The following is a 22104-nucleotide window of genomic DNA, read 5'->3' as shown; positions in this document are numbered from 1 at the left end:
TGTTTTGGAGTTATGTTGTATTTATTGTTATAAAACAACTCCATTACCTTAAGTTTGATTCTCCTGCGCCTGACTTCCCTGCCACCTATACACATGACTCTGACAGTAGCTTGGCAGTGCTGAGTAGATGGCTGGCATGAGTCAACTGTACTGCTGTATGTGATGGTTCTACTGCTCATAGGGGAAGGGGCGTAATAATAAGGCTTTCTGTGGGAGTGGAGTGTGCTATCCAGTGGCCTGGCACTGGCAGGGGACTGTTCTCTGGTGATGCCAGGAAGACGTCTGGAGCCTGGTAGAGATACTGGTAAACAGGGCTGAGTAAATAAAAGCAGCAGTTTATTCATCTGTTTTTTAAAGGTACAATATCAATAATATCACAGTCCCACTGCAAAAACGTTGATATCAGTCACTTTATAGTGGTGATGAGTATCAAGCTTACTGAGAAAATGCACATTCACATAGGACTGTCTTAGAAGTATTAGTTAAACTGTAAATGTATGTATCACTTTCATCTAAATTCAACAAGTAGTGATCCCACTTTGTACACAAACAACCAAAATGTGTGACTTTCCACTTATTAATGTTGAATACTTGCGAACAGAACACTGCTGCCAAGCTGTATCAAAAATAGCTTTTTCAACATCAAACCTTGGTCATACTCACCACATGAGGCTGCTATTGTAGAATAAATATTTCCTTTACTACACAGAATCTTACTGAAAGTGTGCTTGGCAACAAACAACTACAAATAATGAATTGTTCTTTGCTTGACAAGAACCCTTTATCTCAGCATTGACACTTTTTGTCACATTAATAATGTTTACATACTGTTTTACCCACTTTATATGTATATACTGTATTCTATTCAAGGCTTATCCTATATATCTACTGCTGTACCCAACTTTTCTATTCATATACTGTCTATACACATAGAAATGTCACTTAGAAATGTCCTTGTTTTTGAAAGAAAAGCACATTTTTGTCCATTAAAATAACATCAAATTGATCAGAAATACAGTGTAGATATTGTTAATGTTGTAAATGGCAATTTTAGCTGGAAACGGCAGATTTTTTAATGGAATATCTACATAGGCGTACAGTGGCCCATTATCAGCAACCATCACTCCTGTGTTCCAATGGCACGTTGTGTTAGCTAATCCAAGTTTATCATTTTAATGTACTTGTCCTCTTGCTCAGTTGTGCACCGCGGCCTCCCCCTCCTCTTTCTATTCTGGTTATAGCCAGTTTGCGCTGTGAAGGGAGTAGCACACAGCGTTGTACGAGATCTTCAGTTTCTTGACAATTTCTCGCATGGAATAGCCTTCATTTCTCAGAACAAGAATAGACTGACGAGTTTCAGAAGAAAGTTATTTGTTTCTGGCCATTTTGAGCCTGTAATCAATACCACAAATGTATACCATATATATATATATATATATATATATATATATATATATATATATATATATATATATATATTCTGGACTCTGACATTGCTCGTTCTGCTATTTCTTAATTTCGTTATTTTTTGGATTTGTGTGTTTTGTTTTGTTAGGTATTACTGCACTGTTTGAGCTAGAAACATAAGCATTTCGCTGCACCTGCGATAACATCTGCAAAATATGTGTGTGCAACCGATGAAATTTGATTTGATTAGTCTAATATTACATATTCTCAGAGTGCGTCTGTAAACATTCTCCTACAGTGGAGAAATCTCTGATACAGACACAGACTAGAAGCTCCGCTCCCTGGTGAACTGCTAGTGTGAACATGGACGCCTATCAGCTGTGTGCCCAGTCCAGTCCAGTTCTGCAGTCAGCTCAGTCTCTGAGCCTGAAGAAGGTTACACTAATACTCCATCACTGTCCTGTGTCCTCTCTATTCCTCCTCTCAGGGTACAGACATGTACCTCCTCAGCCCTCTCGCAATGTCTTCATCACTCTGGTCTTCATGACAACGCTGGTGACTCACGATGAACGAGCACTGGGCGTACGGTACCTGGGAGGCGCCCCGCCACCCATCGGCAGCCTTCATGAGATCTGGCAGGATGTCCGGGACCACACACTGCTCCACCAGGAAGACCACAGGCAGAGCAACCAATAGCAGGGCCCAGCCCAGGGCACCCAGCCAAAAGGAGGAGCCCAGGCATGTGAAGTCATCGCTGATCTCCACCCGGTGCTGGTAGGTGAAGAGGGACCAGCTGAGGAGGAAGAAGAATCCTAGAGAGAGACAGAGAGGGAGGAGAAGAGAAGAGCGGAGTCAGTCAAGTCATCATCAGTAGATAGAAGGAGTCTAAGGAGTCTAGACAGAGGAATCTGAGTGTTTACTGAAGGCAATACATCTTCACTAATATACCTGTGTGAAAACACTCGACAAAAGCTCCTCCAACATAAAATAGGAGTGAGCAGAAGAGAAACTAGATTAACATAAGCTGTGACAGGAAGGGGAAATCTTCTCTGAAAACATGTTTTGTATTGTATGAAGCAACATAGACAGATGCTTGCGGGATGTCAAATCAATGCGCCGAATACAACAGGTGTTGTGAACTGCTTACTTACAAGCCCTAACCAACAATGCAGTTAAAATATATATATATATATATATATATATATATATATATATGAAAAATTAAAAATAAGAATAAGAAATAAAAGTAACAATTAAAGAGCAGCAGGAAAATAACAATAGCGAGGCTATATACAGGGGGCACCTGTACAGAGTCAATGTGCGCGGGCACCGGTTAGTCGAGGAAATTGAGGTTTGGGGATAGAAGCTGTTTAGAAGCCTCCTTGAACCTAGACTTGGCACTCCGGTACTGCTTGCCATTCGGTAGCAGAGAGAACAGTCTATGACTAGGGTGCCTGGAGTCGTTGACAATTTTTAGGGCCGTCCTCTGACACCGCCTGGTATAGAGGTCCTGGATGGCTGGAAGCTTGGCCCCAGTGATGTACTGGGCCGTACGCTCTACCCTCTGTACTGCCTTGCGGTCGGAGGCTGAGCAGTTGCCATACCAGGCAGTGATGCAACCAGTCAGGATGCTCTCGATGATGCAGCTGTAGAACCTTTTGAGGATCTGAGGACCCATGCCAAATCTTTTCAGTCTCCTGAGGGGGAATAGGTTTTGTCGTGCCCTCTTCACGACTGTCTTGGTGTGCTTGGACCATGTTAGTTTGTTGGTGATGTGGACATCAAGGAACTTGAAGCTCTCAAACTGCTTCACTACAGCCCGGTCGATGAGAATTGAGGGAGAGGTTGTTGTCCTAGCACCACACGACCAGGTCTCTGACCTCCTCCCTATAGGCTGTCTCGTCATTGTCTGTGATCAGGCCAACCACTATTGTGTCATCGGCAAACTTAATGATGGTGTTGGAGTCGTGCCTGGCCGTGCAGTCATGAGTGAACAGGGAGTACAGGAGGGGACTAAGCACGCACCCCTGAGGAGCCTCCGTGTTGAGGATCAGCGTAGCGGATGTGTTGTTACCTACCCTTACCACCTGGGAGCGGCCCATGAAGAAGTCCAGGATCCAGTTGCAGAGGGAGGGGTTTAGTCCCAGGGTCCTTAGCTTAGTGATGAACTTTGAGGGCACTATGGTGTTGAACGCTGAGCTGTAGTCAATGAATAGCATTCTCATATAGATGTTCCTTTTGTCCAGGTGGGAAAGGGAAGTGTGGAGTGCAATAGAGATTGCATCATCTGTGGATCTGTTTGGGCGGTATGCAAATTGGAGTGGGTCTAAGGTTTCTGGGAAAATGGTGTTGATGTGAGCCATGACCAGCCTTTCAAAGTACTTCATGGCTACAGATGTGAGTGCTACGGGTCGTTAGTCATTTAGGCAGGTTACCTTAGTGTTCTTGGGCACAGGGACTATGGTGGTCCGCTTGAAACATGTTGGTATTACAGACTCAGACAGGGAAAGGTTGAAAATGTCAGTGAAGACACTTGCCAGTTGGTCAGTGCATGCTCGGAGTACATGTCCTGGTAATCCGTCTGGCTCTGCGGCCTTGTGAATGTTGACCTGTTTAAAGGTCTTACTCACATCGGCTGCGGAGAACGTGATCACTCAGACATCCGGAACAGCTGATGCTCTCATGCATGTTTCAGTGCTACTTGCCTCGAAGCGAGCATAGAAGTAATTTAGCTCATCTGCTAGGCTCGTGTCACTGGGCAGCTCTTGGCTATGCTTCCTTTTTTAGTCTGTAATAGTTTGCAAGCCCTGCCACATCCGACGAGCGTCAGTGCCGGTGTAGTACGATTCGATCTTATTCCTGTATTGACGCATTGCCTGTTTGATGGTTCGTTGAAGTGCATAGCAGGATTTCTTCTAAGCTTCCGGGTTAGAGTCCAACTCCTGGTAAGCGGCAGCTCTACTCTTTACCTTAGTGTGGATGTTGCCTGTAATCCATGGCTTTTGGTTGGGGTATGTACGTACAGTCACTGTGGGGACGATGTCATCGATGCACTTATTGATGAAGCCAGTGACTGATGTGGTGTACTCCTCAGTGCCATCGGAAGAATCCCGGAACATATTCCAGTCTGTGCTAGCAAAACAGTCCTGTAGCTTAGCATCTGCTTCATCTGAACACTTTTTTATAGACCAAGCCACTGGTGCTTCCTGCTTTAATTTTTTTTTGCTTGTAAGCAGGAATCAGGAGGATAGAATTATGGTCAGATTTGCAAATGGAGGGCGAGGGAAAGCATTTTACGCGTCTCTGTGCGTTGAGTAAAGGTGGTCTAGAGTTTTTTTCTCTATGGTTGCACATTTAACATGCTGGTTGAAATTTGGTAAAACGGATTTAAAAGCCCCTGTTCCAATACTTTACACATGCACCCTTTCTTCCTTTCAGGCCTGCGCCCTGGACCCATACTGACCTGTGGGTCCCAGAGTGAGGAGCAGCAAGACGGTGGGGTAGAGGGCCTGCCCTGCCATGAGGAGGGAGCGGGTGTTGGAGTAAGAGCGCACTGTCTGGGATGTCCAGCAGAGGGCGAACACGAGGCACAGAGCCCCCGAATTCACAGCCATGAGGAATGACAGCACCCCAAATACTTGCTCTGCCTCCAGGGCTGAAGACACACACACACACAGTGGTTATAATATGAAAAAAATGTGACACATGATTTTACAGTGACTTGTAATAATTTCTGCCTCGGACAGTGTTTCTCAGTTATGTGTACGTTGAACTCTTCTTCCTCTCAGCAGTGAACTAGAGTTCATGTCGAAACCTGTCTACATCTGCAGGCTATATTCAAGTCCAACATAGAAGAGAGAGCAATCACTTCTGAAAAACTCTTCAAGATCCCAATAATGATTCTGAACAGAGACGAATACAAGGGCCATTGTCAACGTCAATACAATGACAATACACAATGGCATGTATTGTCAAATTAACTGCTGATCTATCATTCTAACATTGTCCATCTTTGATGTCATATTAAACAGAGAACAACAGTGAGAGGCCATTGATTTAATCAGATACCCTTACTGCCTCAAAACCACACTAAACAGCTAACCTAACAAACCTGTCAGGCCCTAAAAGTTCATCAATAGAAGAAAAGCCTCCACACAGCATACGTCGCTGCCGTTAAAATACATTAAATGAGTGCAGGAATATAGCAGGGGAGCAGCATGTACTGTATGCAAGCTTTTCTATCTTTAACATCAGCTTTTTCTTTGCCCCAGCACTGGTGGAGGAATTTGGGATGTGTATATTACCTGTTGTACACCCTCTTCAGCCCTAAAAGTTTAACGTGACCCTCCCATCTCCCTCTCCTCCTGTTCTCTGAGAATGTGGATGATTGCATCAGGAGCAAGTTCACACCTGTTCACATTACTGGGATTCTGAGGGAAAACTCCACAGTGCCAAAGGCAGACAGCCAACCTTAAGTGTAACTAAAATGTTCAACAACACTCAGTTAAGCCACTCCTTGTACATCTGCTACCTTTAGCATTCCATTAGGTGCAACCACACACTTTGAATTAGCAACCAGGTCTCTGATTTCTATCTCAATAAGAATAACCAGGTAAAATAAAGGTAAAATACATTTTTCTAAACAGATGGTATTACCGTGATTAATTTAAAACATTATAAATGATATTGTATAAACATGTCACTGACGTTAATACACCCTGCTTACACAGGGGTAATAAACATTTCTCATTCTGAGTCAAACAGAGCCAAAGTTGATACTGATGGTCAATGTAGCTTCTTGACTCACCGTTAAAGATGATGCCCTCAGTCTGGTCACCATCACTGTCTGTGTTGGTGCTGTTGTTGCCTATAGACCACAGTCCCTGGTCATTGAGCCAGCGAGGGGTCCAAACAGAGTAGGTCACGCACAGACACCCTGCCAGCCCCACACATGACTCAGCCAACCTGAACTGACTCACTGAGTCTCCCACCTCTAACACCTTCATACTGACAGACTGAGAGGGCTGAGGGAAAAGAGAATGAGACAGGGAGACAGTAGGAGAGCAGGGAGAGGGGGAGAGAAGGGGTGATGTGGCGAGACAGAGGGTGGAGCATTCACAGGTAAATCTACTACAGTATCAATCTGTTTAAAAATGTTCATCCTTATCAGTAACAGTTCAAAGTTTAAAAGGTATATAAAAGAGAAATTCAATTGGCGCCATAAATCAACAGAGCAATGTAGAGTGAATCAGCTACACGACATTAGCAACAGACAGATTGTATAGGACATTTTCATCTTACCTTTAATTTTGTTTTGTTGATACAGAGGATCAGACAATCTTGTTATGTTGAACTCTTTCTGAACTGTGGACTCCTGAATGCTGGATTAGAGTGTGCGATGAAGCTTTGTATAAATCTCCCCAGCATGAGGAGAGCAGGAACAGGTCAGATGCGTGATGGACTACTGTACAATGAGTTCATTGCTATCAAACACTCAGATACAGTGACTCACACTACCAGTGTACCACAGTCAGGAACACACACATAGTGGTGGAATATGACACTAAATATTTTCCTCTGTGTTGCTCTCCGCCTCCCCACTACAGTGGAAACCCCCCACTCAGTGTTTGAGTTCCCCCAGCATCTCTTGGCTGTGACACAAAGGCTCATGCCATTAGGAAAGTGAAAACAGCTCTCTCTCCCTTTACCATATCCACCATGGTAGTGAAAGGACAATAATCAAACAACTTCTTTCTTTTTTTTTACTGTATTTATATCTGTTTTGAAGGGTGAGGACACTTTTAAAGCTTGGTCCCTGTCCCCTCACTCTGCAGGGGTGTACAAAGGACAGGTTATCATCATGGGAAAAAATAACCCCCACCACACACACACAGTAACACACACAAACACTTCGTGTTTCACACCTCGCCCACAAGAGTAAGTAACATGATGCTTTCACCAGATCACAATCAACCACATGCTCCCACTCAGCCATGACATTATAGCTGCCATGTGTTGGTGAACAGGGGTCGTATGTGTGTGTGTGTGTGTGTGTGTGTGTGTGTGTGTGTGTGTGTGTGTGTGTGTGTGTGTGTGTGTGTGTGTGTGTGTGTGTGTGTGTGTGTGTGTGAACTCAGGAAAGGAAACTCCACTCTCACACACACTGGGTACCCCCACACAAATGAAGACCTCCAGCTTCCTTTTCTAGTCCCCAGCCAGAGCAGGGTCATCTTGGAAAAACCCCACCAACCCAGACCCAAACTGTCAACAACAGCCTATGCAACTTTTACTGGTCAATTACTATGTATCAAAAGGCAGGCAAAACAGATTATGTTGTGGTGTCCTTGGAATATCTACAGTAACAAAAACAGGCAACATTATACTTCATTCATTTGGGTTTCAAAACTATTTAATGTGAGTTTCACTTCCTTGATTTACCAACTAAAAAACGTAGTCTACAGTATTTAGGCTTTCACTAGAATTGATTGGAAAACCACATACGGTACTTCTCCACAAGTGGTAAAAATAAGGCTTTTATTGAACGTTGACCAATTTATCAACATTAAGACTTGGTGAAATATTCAAAACCATTTACTGTACATATGTATACAGTATTAACAACAACTCTCTCTTAAAAGCTCAGGAATGGTACTATAGATGACCGCGTCATAAACATATAACCATATTCAAGGTTAATCATTAAAGTGGATTACAGAACAAAAGTACAACCAGAAAATGAGTTATAATTAAAGTATAAAATGTATTTGACAGAGACTTAAACTTAACTCTGTATATTCGTTTGAGTCAACATTGGCATTCAATGAACAGAACTGCAGAGATTACAGCACAGCCTGATACACTGACTTCTGGCTGAAATAATGAAGAACAGCTCTCATAACAACAAAAAATTAAGACATTCTGATGTGGACAAACTGGGGAACCTATCCTGACTGATGTCCTTTCTTGCCTCCTGTCCTTTCCTTCCGCCTCCCCTCTCCCCCCTCCTCTAACCATCCCCTCCTTTCCTCTCCATCCCCTCCTCTCCATCCCCTCCTCTCCTCTACTTTCTGGCTCTGTCCAGCAGGTCTTTGAACACATCCAGAAGCTCTGGGTCCTCCCCAGCAGACAGTTCCGGAGTGTTCTTCTCCAGCCAATCAGAGGTGTGGATCTGTTGCCTCAGAGCACCAATCAGGGAGTCCAGACTTTCTGTGGGGTGGGACGTCTGGCAGTTAAGCAAGACAAAGTCTTCACTGACCAATGGGATGGCATCAGGGACGTTATTATCCTTCTCCTCTGGCTCTTCTGATGATCTGTTCTTGGACAAGGATGTTGACTTAACAGCAAGAGGTTTGTGTGCGTCTGTTGTGTCCCCCTGTGTTGTCTTCGCTGTCCCTTTCTCCTCTGTGGCCTCGTTGGTTGTGCCCGTGTCAAGGGTGGATGTGGCCCCATCTATCTCCTCCAAGGCCCTCCTGATCCTCTGCATGCCTACAACAACCACATATAACACCATCCCTTTGATTTAGTTTTCATGTCATTGTATGACTTCACAGACTGAGATGAAGAGATGGGAATTAGAGGAAAACAGGACAGAAGAGAGAAGAGGGCGAAAAGGGAGGAGGAAAAAATATCAACAACTCCCTATATCTGTTTTCCTCCCCCGCTATCATGAGAAGAGAAAAGCATCTGAATGTACCGAGCGTAAGGTGTTGCTGTCGGTCGGTGAAGACAATGCGGAACCAGCCGGGAGTGGAGCAGTGGAAGGCTTGGCCACAGCTCAGCACCACCTTGTGTCTGAGGAAACACCTCCACAGGGACAGTTCCTCCACAAACGACGGCTCATGCAGGTACTGACCAAGAGAGAGAGAAAGAAAAATAAAGAGAGAGAGGAGGCACCATGTCAGGAAGAACCAAAACAGCAGCTCCACACCATGCAGTAAACTCCAACCTGTTTCAGTATTCTTACCTTCCTGAGGTCAGCCCAGATGTAGAAGCCAGCAGGCCGGTGGAGGTAGGGGACTCCCAGGCTCTGTAGCTCCCCTGTCATGTACCTGTGAGCTGCCTGCATTCTCAGCCTGTTCTCTGGAAGAAACTTCCCATTGATCCAATCTACAGAGTAGAACACAGGTAGATTGAACTCCCTACTTGGATGGTATGTCCTCTCATCTAGTGTGTACCTTTGTCCTGGAGCAGGATTGCCATCTGGTGCTGTATGGGACCAGGGACACCATGGAACATCCCCAGTTTATCCAGAGCTTCCACCAAGTCCCTGTTATCAGAGTACACAGTGCCCACACGCACTCCTGCCATCGCAAAGTCCTACACAGGGACAACACACAGGAGACAATCTAACAGGATGGCCACATAACCCCCAGATAGTCCCCACAACAACATGTACGTACAAACACATTCAGACACATGCATATGCACACACACACACCCTCACTTTAAACTCTTACCTTGCTCATCCCCCACATCACATGTGTTCTCTGGGGGTCCGGCAGGCTGTAAGCACACCATTGTTAATGTACACTACCGTTCAAAAGTTTGGGGTCACTTAGAAATGTCCTCGTTTTTAAAAGAAAAGCACTGTTTTTGTCCATTAAAATAACATCAAATTGATCAGAAATAGAGTGTAGATATTGTTCATGTTGTAAATGACTATTGTAGCTGGAAACAGCTGATTTTTTATGGAATATCTACATAGGCGTACAGAGGCTCATTGTCAGCAACCATCACTCATGTGTTCCAATGGCACGTTGTGCTAGCTAATCCAAGTTTATCATTTTAAAAGGCTAATTGATCATTAGAAAACCCTTTTGCAATTATTCTAGCACAGCTGAAAACTATTGTTCTGACTAACTCCAAAAAGTTCTGGGATACTGTAAAGTCCATGGAGAACAAGAGCACCTCCTCCCAGCTGCCCACTGCACTGAGGCTAGGTAACACGGTCACCACCGATAAATCCGTGATAATCGAAGACTTCAACAAGCATTTCTCAATGGCTGGCCATGCCTTCCTCCTGGCGACTCCAACCTTGGCCAACAGCCCCGCCCCCTCCGCTGCTACTCGCCCAAGCCTCCCCAGCTTCTCCTTTACCCAAATCCAGATAGCAGATGTTCTGAAAGAGCTGGAAAACCTGGACCCATACAAATCAGCTGGGCTTGACAATCTGGACCCCCTATTTCTGAAACTGTCCGCCGCCATTGTCGCACCCCCTATCACCAGCCTGTTCAACCTCTCCTTCGTATCATCTGAGATCCCCAAGGATTGGAAAGCTGCCGCGATCATCCCCCTCTTCAAAGGGGGAGACACCCTGGACCCAAACTGTTACAGACCTATATCCATCCTGCCCTGCCTATCTAAGGTCTTCGAAAGCCAAGTCAACAAACAGATCACTGACCATCTCGAATCCCACCGTACCTTCTCCGCTGTGCAATCCGGTTTCCGAGCCGGTCATGGGTGCACCTCAGCCACGCTCAAGGTACTAAACGATATCATAACCGCCATCGATAAAAGACATTACTGTGCAGCCGTCTTCATCGACCTGGCCAAGGCTTTCGACTCTGTCAATCACCATATTCTTATCGGCAGACTCAGTAGCCTCGGTTTTTCTAATGACTGCCTTGCCTGGTTCACCAACTACTTTGCAGACAGAGTTCAGTGTGTCAAATCGGAGGGCATGTTGTCCGGTCCTCTGGCAGTCTCTATGGGGGTACCACAGGGTTCAATTCTCGGGCCGACTCTTTTCTCTGTATACATCAATGATGTTGCTCTTGCTGCGGGCGATTCCCTGATCCACCTCTACGCAGACGACACCATTCTATATACTTCCGGCCCTTCCTTGGACACTGTACTATCTAACCTCCAAACGAGCTTCAATGCCATACAACACTCCTTCCGTGGCCTCCAACTGCTCTTAAACGCTAGTAAAACCAAATGCATGCTTTTCAACCGTTCGCTGCCTGCACCCGCACGCCCGACTAGCATCACCACCCTGGACGGTTCCGACCTAGAATATGTGGACATCTATAAGTACCTAGGTGTCTGGCTAGACTGCAAACTCTCCTTCCAGACTCATATCAAACATCTCCAATCCAAAATCAAAGCAAGAATCGGCTTTCTATTCCGCAACAAAGCCTCCTTCACTCACGCCGCCAAACTTACCCTAGTAAAACTGACTATCCTACCGATCCTCGACTTCGGCGATGTCATCTACAAAATAGCTTCCAATACTCTACTCAGCAAACTGGATGCAGTTTATCACAGTGCCATTCGTTTTGTTACTAAAGCACCTTATACGACCCACCACTGCGACCTGTATGCCCTAGTCGGCTGGCCCTCGCTACATGTTCGTCGTCAGACCCACTGGCTCCAGGTCATCTACAAGGCTATGCTAGGTAAAGTGCCGCCTTATCTCAGTTCACTGGTCACGATGGCTACACCCACCTGCAACACGCGCTCCAGCAGGTGTATCTCACTGATCATCCCTAAAGCCAAAACCTCATTTGGACGCCTTTCCTTCCAGTTCTCTGCTGCCTGCGACTGGAACGAATTGCAAAAATCTCTGAAGTTGGAGACTTTTATCTCCCTCAACAACTTTAAAAATCTGCTATCCGAGCAGCTAACCGATCGCTGCAGCTGTACATAGTCCATCTGTAAACTACCCACCCAATTTACCTACCTCACCCCCCATACTGCTTTTATTTATTTACTTTTCTGCTCTTTTGCACACCAGTATCTCTTCTTGCACATGATCATCTGATGATTTATCACTCCAGTGTTAATCTGCTAAATTGTAATTATTCGATTTATTGCCTACCTCATGCCTTTTGCACACATTGTATATAGATTCTCTTTTTTTTTTTTTTTCTACCATGTTATTGACTTGTTTATTGTTTACTCCATGTGTAACTCTGTGTTGTCTGTTCACACTGCTATGCTTTATCTTGGCCAGGTCGCAGTTGCAAATGAGAACTTGTTCTCAACTAGCCTACCTGGTTAAATAAAGGTGAAATAAAAATAAAAATAAAAAAGAAGCAATAAAACTGCCCTTCTTTAGACTAATTGAGTATCTGGAGCATCAGCATTTGTGGGATCGATTACAGGCTCAAAATGGCCAGAAACAAAGAACTTTCTTCTGAAACTCGTCAGTCTATTCTTGTTCTGAGAAATGAAGGCTATTTCATGCTAGAAATTGCCAAGAAACTGAAGATCTCGTACAACGCTGTGTACTACTCCCTTCACAGAACAGCGCAAACTGTCTCTAACCAGAATAGAAAGAGGAGTGGGAGGCCCCGGTGCACAACTGAGCAAGAGGACAAGTACATTAGAGTGTCTAGTTTGAAAAACAGACGCCTTACAAGTCCTCAACTGGCAGCTTCATTAAATAGAGTTCAGAGTTCCAAAGAAAAAGCCATATCTCAGACTGGCCAATAAAAAGAAAAGATTAAGATGGGCAAAAGAACATAGACACTGGACAGAGGAACTCTGCCAAGAAGGCCAGCATCCCTGAGTCGCCTCTTCACTGTTGACGTTGAGATTGGTGTTTTGCGGGTACTATTTAATGAAGCTGCCGGATTGTACGAGATCTTCAGTTTCTTGGCAATTTCTCGCATGGAATAGCCTTCATTTCTCAGAACAAGAATGATGAGTTTCAGAAGAAAGTTATTTGTTTCTGGCCATTTTGAGCCTGTAATCGAACCCACAAATGTTGATGCTCCAGATACTCAACTAGTCTAAAGAAGGCCAGTTTTATTGCTTCTTTAATCAGAACAATAGTTTTCAGCTGTGCTAACATAATTGCAAAAGGGTTTTCTAATGATCAATTAGCCTTTTAAAATGATAAACTTGGATTAGCTAGCACAACGTGCCATTGGAACACAGGAGTGATGGTTGCTGATAATGGGCCTCTGTACGCCTATGTAGATATTCCATTAGAAATCTGCCGTTTCCAGCTAAAATAGTCATTTACAACCTTACCAATGACTACACTGTATTTCTGATCAATTTGATGTTATTTTAATGGACAAAAACAGTGATTTTCTTTCAATAACAAGGACATTTCTAAGTTACCCCAAACTTTTGAACGGTAGTGTACATTTAATAGGCAGAGTTTGTGTGCATCATACCTGTCCATGCTGAGGACGCTGTGGAAGGTTACTGTGTCTTCAAACACTGTCAGCATGTACACCTCATCTACAATGGCGTGCAACTTATGCCTTAGGCAGGGGGGAAGGAATGGAGAGAACAGAGAGGAAAAGATAAATCATTTATCATGAATTTCTATTGCACCGTTTTATGATATGGTATACTGTTCTTTATTATACAGGCAATACAAGCAGGCAGTAAAAGGCCTCTATCAGTAGGCAGCCGGAGGGAGCAGCGCATTGTACAAACGGGCTGGTTTATGGTTACTACAGCTCAGTGCAGCTCAGTGCATAGGGAGGTCTGTAGAGGGTGCTAATGCTGAGTGAACAGACTACAACAAATGGTTCTGGGAGAATCCTCAGCCCTTAACTGCACTTTAAAATACAACTACAGTCATAATACTCAGCGTTATATGCACAAGAGGGGGGGAAATATTGTACAATATGGAAATATGATATGAGGACAAAACTCACCTCTTGGCAAACTCCAGAAAGCCAGTCATCTCCTGAGGGGAGTAGACATCAGCCAGGGGGTTATGGGGGTTCACCAGGACCACGGCCCGCACATTCAACCCCTGACAGACAGGGCCACACCAAGGGACAGTTACACCAATGAAACATTCTAGTACCTGTATCTTCGTTTTATCAATGGATAACTATTCTGTTTTTTGGGGGGGGGGGTCTACCTCGCTAATCGCCTTCCTCATAGCTTCCTCCAGTTTGTCCACAGTGAGGTGGAAAGGCCGACTGCCACTGCCACTAGGCTAAAAGCACACACAAAAAGCACACAAGAAAATATATTGGCCAGAAAATGGAGCCATCAAATAACATACAGTATACAACAATACAACACAGGGTGATATTATGGTATAGGGTGTATTACGTTAAGAAAGGAGACCTACCTCACAGTCGAGATGAACATGGAAGAGCCGAACACCGCTGTACAGATGCACATCCTCAGTGATCACTCCATAGAATGGAGTTGGAATGAGGATTGCATCTAACACACACACAGACACATTGTCAGGATAAACCTCACAATATTCAATTAAATTCAACCACTGAAATCCATGAATTAAACACCATCTCTTACACAGTTTGACAAGGCATGTATGATATTTAAAACTATAATATGTGAGACATAGGTGAAACAACTGGACATACTTCTTGAGTCTACTGAGTTGAACTAACCTTCCGGGTCACAAAGCACTGCGGCTATGGATGAGAAGAGGGAGCCACAGCCATTCATCACCACAACCTGAACACACACACACAAATAAAACACTAGCTTTATGAGTGAAAACATTCTTAATAATTGAACTATTCACACCCATAGATGAATCCAGCAATCACAGCCTTATTCCCTATTGGCCAGGATAATACACTAGACTAGAGCCATTATACAGTACTACTAAGGGCTGAGGCGAGCTCAGTTCACTCACATTGTCTGCTCTCAGTGGCCTGGGCGAACCACAGTAGTGGGACAGGAACCTGGACACCTCTTCTCTCAGACTAAAGAGGGGATATCATCACCATCATCATTAACATCCTCATCATCCTTATCTTTATCGCTGCTGTAATCAACATCTTTCTTAAATGTAATAAACATGTTATTGAACTGAACTTCAATTATCTCTAATGAATACATGTACCATAACCATCCTTTTCCACATGACATATGAAGTCCTCATACAAGGTAATTGCTTACAAGCGGTGGCCTTTCCAGTCAGGATACTGCAGCAAGGCTGGGTCGATATGAAGCATGTCAGGCTGGGTCATCTGTGGCAGGGAGGCAGGGGCACAAAAAGGGTTTTGGTTTATGGACGGAGAGAGAATGGTTACAATCCATTAGAGTGTAATGCAATATAGTTACAGTAAGTACGGAACCACATCTCCAACAGACACATCACTAGCTATAAATAATGTATCATTCTGATTGACAAAGTCAGTGATTAGCAATGTGGAGCAACCACATGAACCGCTCTCCCTCCCCTATTTTCTCCTTTTTCTTCCCCCTCTCTCACCCGTTTGTGCAGCAGATCATAGCACAGCTTGTTCTCACTGGTGCCCATGTTGATGATGCCCTGGAGATGAGAGACATCAAAATCTATCAATCTATCTTTCAGTCAATCTATCAATTGTTATTTGTCTAGCACTTTTTACAGAAACATTTGCCACAAAGTGACATGACAAGTGGTATGACACCACACACAGGTCTGGAACGACTGTTCTCAACATGCGGAGCAGCAGCAGTGTTGTAGACTCACATTGGGGTTGTCAGTGTGCTGGTATTTGTCAGCGTGGTACTGGGTGTAGCCCTCCTGTAGAATGCCCTGGTGCTGTCTAATGGAGTTGCCACGGCGAGACAGGTACACACTGTGGCCAGGGGTCTCTGCACCACTTAGTGTGGCCAGTATGCTCTCAGGTTTAGTGGGGCAACGGGCTGGGATGGATGGTGGTGGTTCTGTAGTTGGGGCAGGACAGCCAAATGGGACAGACGAAGTAGCTGGGGCAGATAGGGCGTTAAGTATAGCGGTGTGTCCAGAAGTGGCAGAAGGTACAGTTGAGTCAGTAGAGAAAGTAGGAGCAAACGGTGGAGCAGTAGGGGCAGTCTGTCTGACAGCGGCCAGGGCCCCAGCGAACATGCTGAACAGACGGAGCTCATGCTGTCTCTCCTGCTCCGCCCTCCTCTCCTCCTGCTGCTCTCGCCTCTCCTCCGCCTGCGCCTCCCTCTCCAGCCGTGCCTCCTCCAGGGAGATAAGCCGCTCCTCAGCAGACCGCTGCCAGCTTAGGAAGCTGACCAAGGCCTCATCCAGGGGCCCCCGGCCCCCACATCCACCCCCTCCTCCCCCACCAGCCCCTCTACCTGCACGTCGACGCTTCCTTTGCCTCACAGGGGCTGCAGGTCGGGAACACTCTTGGTCACGCTGGTTCCCTGTGTCCCGGCCATCAGGACCAGCAATGGAGGCCCCTGTGCCTGAGGACCCAGCCTGGTTCTGATCACTGAAACCTGAAGATGGAAAGAGAGAGAGGAGAGAAGAGAGAAGAAAGGATAATAGATCAAACACTTATTTTGCTTATTAAATCCATACTTACACGTACACTCCCCTACGTATTTATTTAGACAGTGAAGCTAAAACTTTAATTTGTCTCTGAACTACAATATTTGGGATTTGGGATCAAATGTCTCATATGAGTCGACAGTACAGAATGTCACCTTTTATTTGAGGGTATTTTCATACATATCTATTTCACAGTTTAGAAATTTGAAGGTGTCATAAGTATCTAGACAAATTCAGTTATATGTGTATTAAAGTAGTCCAAAGTTTAGTATGTGGTCCCATATTCCTAGCACGCAATGACTACATCAAGCTTGGGACTCTTTTTTCATTTTGGAGTCACTTTTATTTATATTGGATAATCATGAATGAATCCTGAATAATGATGAGTGAGAAAGGTACAGAGGGACAAAGATCATAACTCCCAACAAATGCTAACCTCCCCTGTTATTGTAGCCTAATGGTGAGAGGTTAGCATGATCTTTGTGTCTCTAACTTTCTCACTCATCATTATTATTCACAATTCATTTACGATTATACATAATCATGGTAGCATCCACATTAATGTAGAAGTGTTCAGAAACATCTTCTATTCTTATTTACAATAAAATGAGTCCAAAATGACACAAATATATTATTCACCCATTCAGTTCCTATTGGGCAAAAGATAATCGGAAAAAAAATACAAAACTGCAAATGCAGTCACAAGCTTGATATAGTCATTGCGTGCTAAGAATATGGGACCAGATACTAAACTTTTGACAACCTTAAAACACTATAAGTGAATATGTCCGAATACTTATGAAAAAAAGAAAAATTATTCAAATGAGGGGACTAGATACATAAAGTGATTTTACTTCTAAACGATAAAACAGATACGTATGAAGCAGTGGCAGTCGGTGCCGTTTAAGGTGATGGAGGACGATAATTTTTTTCATGCGCATGGCCTTATTTCTATTATAGCATATTATATGAGTTTCATTCATATTGTATTCACCCAGCTCAATGTAACATCGATAGGTTTAGGCTACTACATGATACTCAAATTTTCCCTATACTCATCATGAGGTTGCTACGACCTAGCCTATGAACGAAAGTTTACAACGTAGGTGCACAGGTCGAGAGAAAAATTTGAGTAATCAAGGTGACAATACCGCCTTCAACACTCTTGACTGCATCTAGCTGATCTATGGTGTAATAATTTGTCCAATAGTTGCAAACTAGAGTTTCTATTGGACAAATTCAGTTATGTTTATCCCCGTTTCGTTCAAGAAACTTTATTCAACAGAATTGGCGGAATGAATAAACCCCTGATCACACGCAAAGAGTTCCCTTTCATAACAGCCACATACAAACAGCATGATCACTTGCTCGTTGTATAATTCCTTCTCGCATCGAAGGTGCTCTCCTCCTCTCACATTTTGCCTTCTCTTGTGGACTTCAGTGCACAACACATCAGCTATCTGTGACCAGGCGAAAAAAGCTTTCCAGGCCAAAACTTTATATCATAACTGCTAACATCTACACACAGCCTACATCGTTGTCACCATATTCGCTAACGTCATCGTCAACATAGCTACTAGAACTAACGTGTTAGTAAACCCGCTACAATAATACAGTACAGTGTACAGTCAGCAAGCAGTTTAGCAGTTACACTGGCAGGTACTGACGGCAATAAATGAAAAAAATCAAAAGCTTACCTTGACTTGGAAGAGTTCCAGTGTTGGATAGCCATAACCAGCTAGCCAACATAGCATCCCTCTCTGTTTGAGCCAGGTGTTTGAGTAGGCTAAGCTAGCTAGCTGCATTCGCTATCTAAGTGAAAACAAAATACAACAAAATATAGCTCGCTCTCGCTTCTCCTTCATTTTTGTTCAAAACTGTTAAACTATTGTCTTTGTCAACTACTCACCACAGTTTATGCACTGCAGTGCTAGCTAGCTTATGCTTTCAGTACTAGATTAATTCTCTGATCATTTGATAGGGTGGACAACATGCCAGTTCATGCTGCAAGAGCTCTGACAGGTTGGAGGACATCCTCCGGAAGTTGTCATAATTCATGTGTAAGTCTATGGAAAGGCGTTAGAATCATAAGCCTCCTAGGTTTTATATTGAAGGCAATGTACCCAGAGGAGGATGGAAACTAGCTGTCCTCCGGCTACACCATGGTGCTACCCTACAGAGTGCTGTTGAGGTTACTGTAGACCTTCATCGCAAAACAGTGTGTTTTAATCAATTATTTGGGGATGTGAATATATTTAGTATTGGGAAAGGGGGATACCTAGTCAGTTGTCCAACTGAATGTACTCAACTGAACTGTGTCTTCCGCATTTAACCCAACCCCTCTGAATCAGAGAGGTGCAGGGGGCTGCCTTAATCGACATCCACGTCTTCGTCACCCGGGAAACAGTGGGTTAAATGCCTTGCTCAGGGGCAGAACAACAGATTATTACTGTGTCAGCTCGGGGATTCGATCCAGCAACCTTCCAGTTACTGGCCCAACACTCTAACCACTAGCCTACCTTTTGTTTTATCTAAAAAGGATAACTTTTTTAATGTTGCACTTTTTCATTTTATTTTTTATTCACTGAGGTGGATGTTCCTCCCCTTCCTCCTCTGAAGAGCCTCCATTGGTATGAAAATGCCCTCAAAACCCCCTACATTCAAATTCAAAATGCTGGAATATAGGGCCAAATGTACTCATCTTTACTGTACAAATAAATACATAGGCAGAGGAGTGTATGATTATCTGACCCTGCTGGTCATCTATGAACATTTGAACATCTTGGCCATGTTCTGTTATAATCTCCACCCGGCACAGCCAGAAGAAGACTGGCCACCTCTCAGAGCCTGGTTCCTCTCTAGGTTTCTTCCTAGGTTCCGGCCTTTCTAGGGAGTTTTTCCTAGCCACCATGCTTCTACACCTGCATTGCTTTCTGTTTGGGGTTTTAGATTGGGTTTCTGTACAGAAACTTTGTGACATCAGCTGATGTAAGAAGGGCTTTATAAATAAATTTGATTGATTGATTGATATGTGCACAAATCAAAGTGTAATCATGTAGTGTGTTTTTGCAAGGACAAAGTTCAGTTCGAATTGCGCAATGATACAGTGTACCAAGTGTTGGGACTACAACATAATAGTTGTAACTCAAACCCTCACTTTTAATAAAAGTACCGAATGAATATCCATGCAAAATTATACAGGGCAATAGGCATTTTTAGCCAACCTGAAGGAGAGAATCGCGCGCTCGTCGTGCGCTCTCCTCGCGCCATCTCGACCGGATCCTCTTGATCCAGCCCGGCAGACTTCCCATCAGTGTCATGCTCATCTCCAGACCCGGTATGGTACAGTAGCTCTGGGGGCGCAGCATCGGAGTTCAGCAATCCGTCCTCGGACTCTGCATGCTCGCATTTGATCTCAAGCAGCTCCCCCAGCCTGGGCGGATGACCAAACAAGAACCCGCCCGAAGCAGTGGAACCAAAGGCACCACCTGGCAGACCATGGATGTATGCGTCTGCCCCACTAGGCGGGCTCTGGAGGACTTGGTGGGCTATAACGGCACCGCCCAATGAGGAGTAGGATATGGCCGGTCGATTCGTTAAGACCCGGTCCATAACATCATAAAACTTCCACGACCTCCCGCCGCGTATCATCCTGTGGTTGTCCTTGATGCGGCGGTACTCCAACTTCATCTTTTTTATCTTCTCCCTGCACTGGTCGCCAGTGCGATAGATACCGTTCTCCCGCAGGACGTCCGCTATTCGGTTAAATACATGTTGATTCCGGAGGCAACTTTCCAGCTCGAGTTGGACCGACTCATCTGACCACAGCTGGAGGAGTTCGGCCACCTCTGGATCGGACCAGTTGCTGCCCCGCTCATACTTTCTACCGCGGAAGTCCATTCTAGACGCCACTTTGACAGATGACAGGTCTTCTGAGTTATATTTTCTATGGAAATAAAAACAAAACTCCGTTTTTTTTCTCCAATCAAATTAGTGATAGCCAAGCATTAGCGCGAGTTTGGCTGAAGGCTAATAAACCTGCTAGTACAGGTTATCCTATTCCCTATTATTTAGGCCTAACCTGAATTAGCTAATACATCATTTGTAGGCTAAAATTATTTAAATCGTATTATGAAGCATTCAACTAAAGTAATAACAAAATCGGAGCCTACAGCCTCAAAACCAAGGTTTGTTATGTTTACAGTACTGCCAAGCGTCAGTAGACCTACCACTGCTGTCAGCTGTGACAGTTCACGCGACACTTCTGTCTATCCCGGTCTAGACCGGTTCAAGCGTGCCATAAAAGGACTACGTGTTCTATTTTTGACACAGTTAGCAACAATGTCAAATAAAATAATCAAATGGGGGAAGCGAATCGTACAAATTCTACATCCGGGTTGACGGCACATGCGTGCTGTCCTTATTCCGGGATAACTTTGACCCGTGTTAACAGTTGAGCCACTAGGCTGGAAACGGGCTGGTTTATTTCTCTTGAACCCGGCTGCTTGTCATGGGGTTTGTGTGCGAGCAAGCGTCTCAGAATAAAAAGGATGTCTCTTTTGCACCATCTAGTAGTCAACCGTACAACATTGAACGGAACCAATTGTTTATGCATGAACGTATGGTATAAATCCAGAAGATGGCGGTCATACACAACAGTTTGTGGTTGCGCAAGGTGGCGGCGTTCCACTTATGATCGAACGGTGACGTAGTGCTGTAGCACAGATACAAGGTTGCCATGTTCGTAGTTTTCTAGTAAATTGGGATACTTTGAAAACGGTTTTTGAGCTATGTCTAATTTCACCGCGGCCGCCATGGCATTTCTCAAAAAATTCACTCGGAGGTGGTTAAATAAATTCGCACGGAGGTGGTTGACTTTGCTTAAAGAAAACGTTTTCAAGCGAAGTGTTTTACGTATGCTCAGTTATTGTGTCTCGGGGGCTGCCCGAGTGGAAATTTGAAATGAAAGTTATAGAGCGTCCTCGCGTGGTTCTTTTATGAAGAAAAGTACTCCATGAAACTGACATTAATTGTGGAGAATGATACATTTGCCTCTGTTGGCCATCAAGTAGTCTATTAATTGATATGCCATTGTAGCCTATTTTAGGCTACCGTTTGATACAATAAATATTTTGAAATTATGATATCACTGGTCATAGGCGGGGTCTTGTTTGAGGACGCATATCTCTCGACCTTCGCTTCTCCCGAGTCCGTACGCGAGTTGCAGCGATGGGATAAGACTCTAACTACCAAAAACATCACGAAGTTGGAGAGAAAAAGTCCCCCCCCCCCCAAAAAAAAGGTCATTGCAAATCAATGTGACCTTGTGTAGCCTACCTGGAGCTGGCAAAGCAATTTAATAAACAGCCTATAACTTCAGTTTGTTGTTGTTGTAAACATGTGTTGTTATGCAATTATTAATGGACATGTTTAGTAAATTCAATTAGAAGTCATCAAAGCTCAAGCAAAATTGCCCATCAGTTGTTAGA

General features: G+C 44.3%; 2 protein-coding genes across 2 annotated transcripts; both read right to left on the bottom strand.

Moving 5' to 3' along the window:
* Nucleotides 1-315: 315 nt before the first annotated feature.
* Nucleotides 316-6969, bottom strand: LOC139584552 (uncharacterized). The gene is made up of 4 exons (XM_071416552.1): nucleotides 6709-6969; nucleotides 6215-6431; nucleotides 4871-5062; nucleotides 316-2219 (listed from the first exon to the last, which is right to left on the bottom strand). Exons 2-4 carry the CDS (start codon nucleotides 6411-6413, stop codon nucleotides 1891-1893), a joined length of 720 nt encoding a protein of 239 aa, XP_071272653.1. The 5' UTR covers nucleotides 6414-6431; nucleotides 6709-6969; the 3' UTR covers nucleotides 316-1890.
* A 958-nt stretch (nucleotides 6970-7927) lies between these two features.
* Nucleotides 7928-21032, bottom strand: accs (1-aminocyclopropane-1-carboxylate synthase homolog (Arabidopsis)(non-functional)). Its single transcript, XM_071416551.1, has 16 exons — nucleotides 20845-21032; nucleotides 19840-20561; nucleotides 15821-16563; nucleotides 15578-15637; nucleotides 15262-15332; nucleotides 14996-15065; nucleotides 14745-14811; nucleotides 14456-14553; nucleotides 14240-14317; nucleotides 14028-14128; nucleotides 13536-13625; nucleotides 9864-9909; nucleotides 9582-9723; nucleotides 9371-9513; nucleotides 9101-9254; nucleotides 7928-8892 (listed from the first exon to the last, which is right to left on the bottom strand). The coding sequence occupies exons 2-16, from the start codon at nucleotides 20513-20515 to the stop codon at nucleotides 8468-8470; spliced, it is 2964 nt and encodes a 987-aa protein (XP_071272652.1). The 5' UTR covers nucleotides 20516-20561; nucleotides 20845-21032; the 3' UTR covers nucleotides 7928-8467.
* Between the last annotated feature and the right edge of the window lie 1072 nt (nucleotides 21033-22104).

Source organism: Salvelinus alpinus, chromosome 9 (assembly GCF_045679555.1).
Source record: "Salvelinus alpinus chromosome 9, SLU_Salpinus.1, whole genome shotgun sequence".
Classification (NCBI taxonomy): domain Eukaryota; kingdom Metazoa; phylum Chordata; class Actinopteri; order Salmoniformes; family Salmonidae; genus Salvelinus; species Salvelinus alpinus.
The sequence above is the reverse complement of the archived record's forward strand: the minus strand, read 5'-3'. Positions and strand labels throughout refer to the sequence as shown.

What these genes read in the sequence shown, in the direction of transcription:
- LOC139584552 (XM_071416552.1), bottom strand. Translation starts at nt 6,413, where the DNA reads ATGAAGGTGTTAGAGGTGGGAGACTCAGTGAGTCAGTTCAGGTTGGCT. An exon ending in TGAGGGCATCATCTTTAACG is followed by an intron (nt 5,063 to 6,214) that starts GTGAGTCAAGAA and finishes GTGTGTCTTCAG; the next exon opens with CCCTGGAGGCAGAGCAAGTA. An exon ending in CCTCACTCTGGGACCCACAG is followed by an intron (nt 2,220 to 4,870) that starts GTCAGTATGGGT and finishes GTCTCTCTCTAG; the next exon opens with GATTCTTCTTCCTCCTCAGC.
- accs (XM_071416551.1), bottom strand. Translation starts at nt 20,515, where the DNA reads ATGGACTTCCGCGGTAGAAAGTATGAGCGGGGCAGCAACTGGTCCGAT. An exon ending in AGCACACTGACAACCCCAAT is followed by an intron (nt 15,638 to 15,820) that starts GTGAGTCTACAA and finishes TCTCATCTCCAG; the next exon opens with GGCATCATCAACATGGGCAC. An exon ending in GACTGGAAAGGCCACCGCTT is followed by an intron (nt 15,066 to 15,261) that starts GTAAGCAATTAC and finishes TCCCCTCTTTAG; the next exon opens with TCTGAGAGAAGAGGTGTCCA.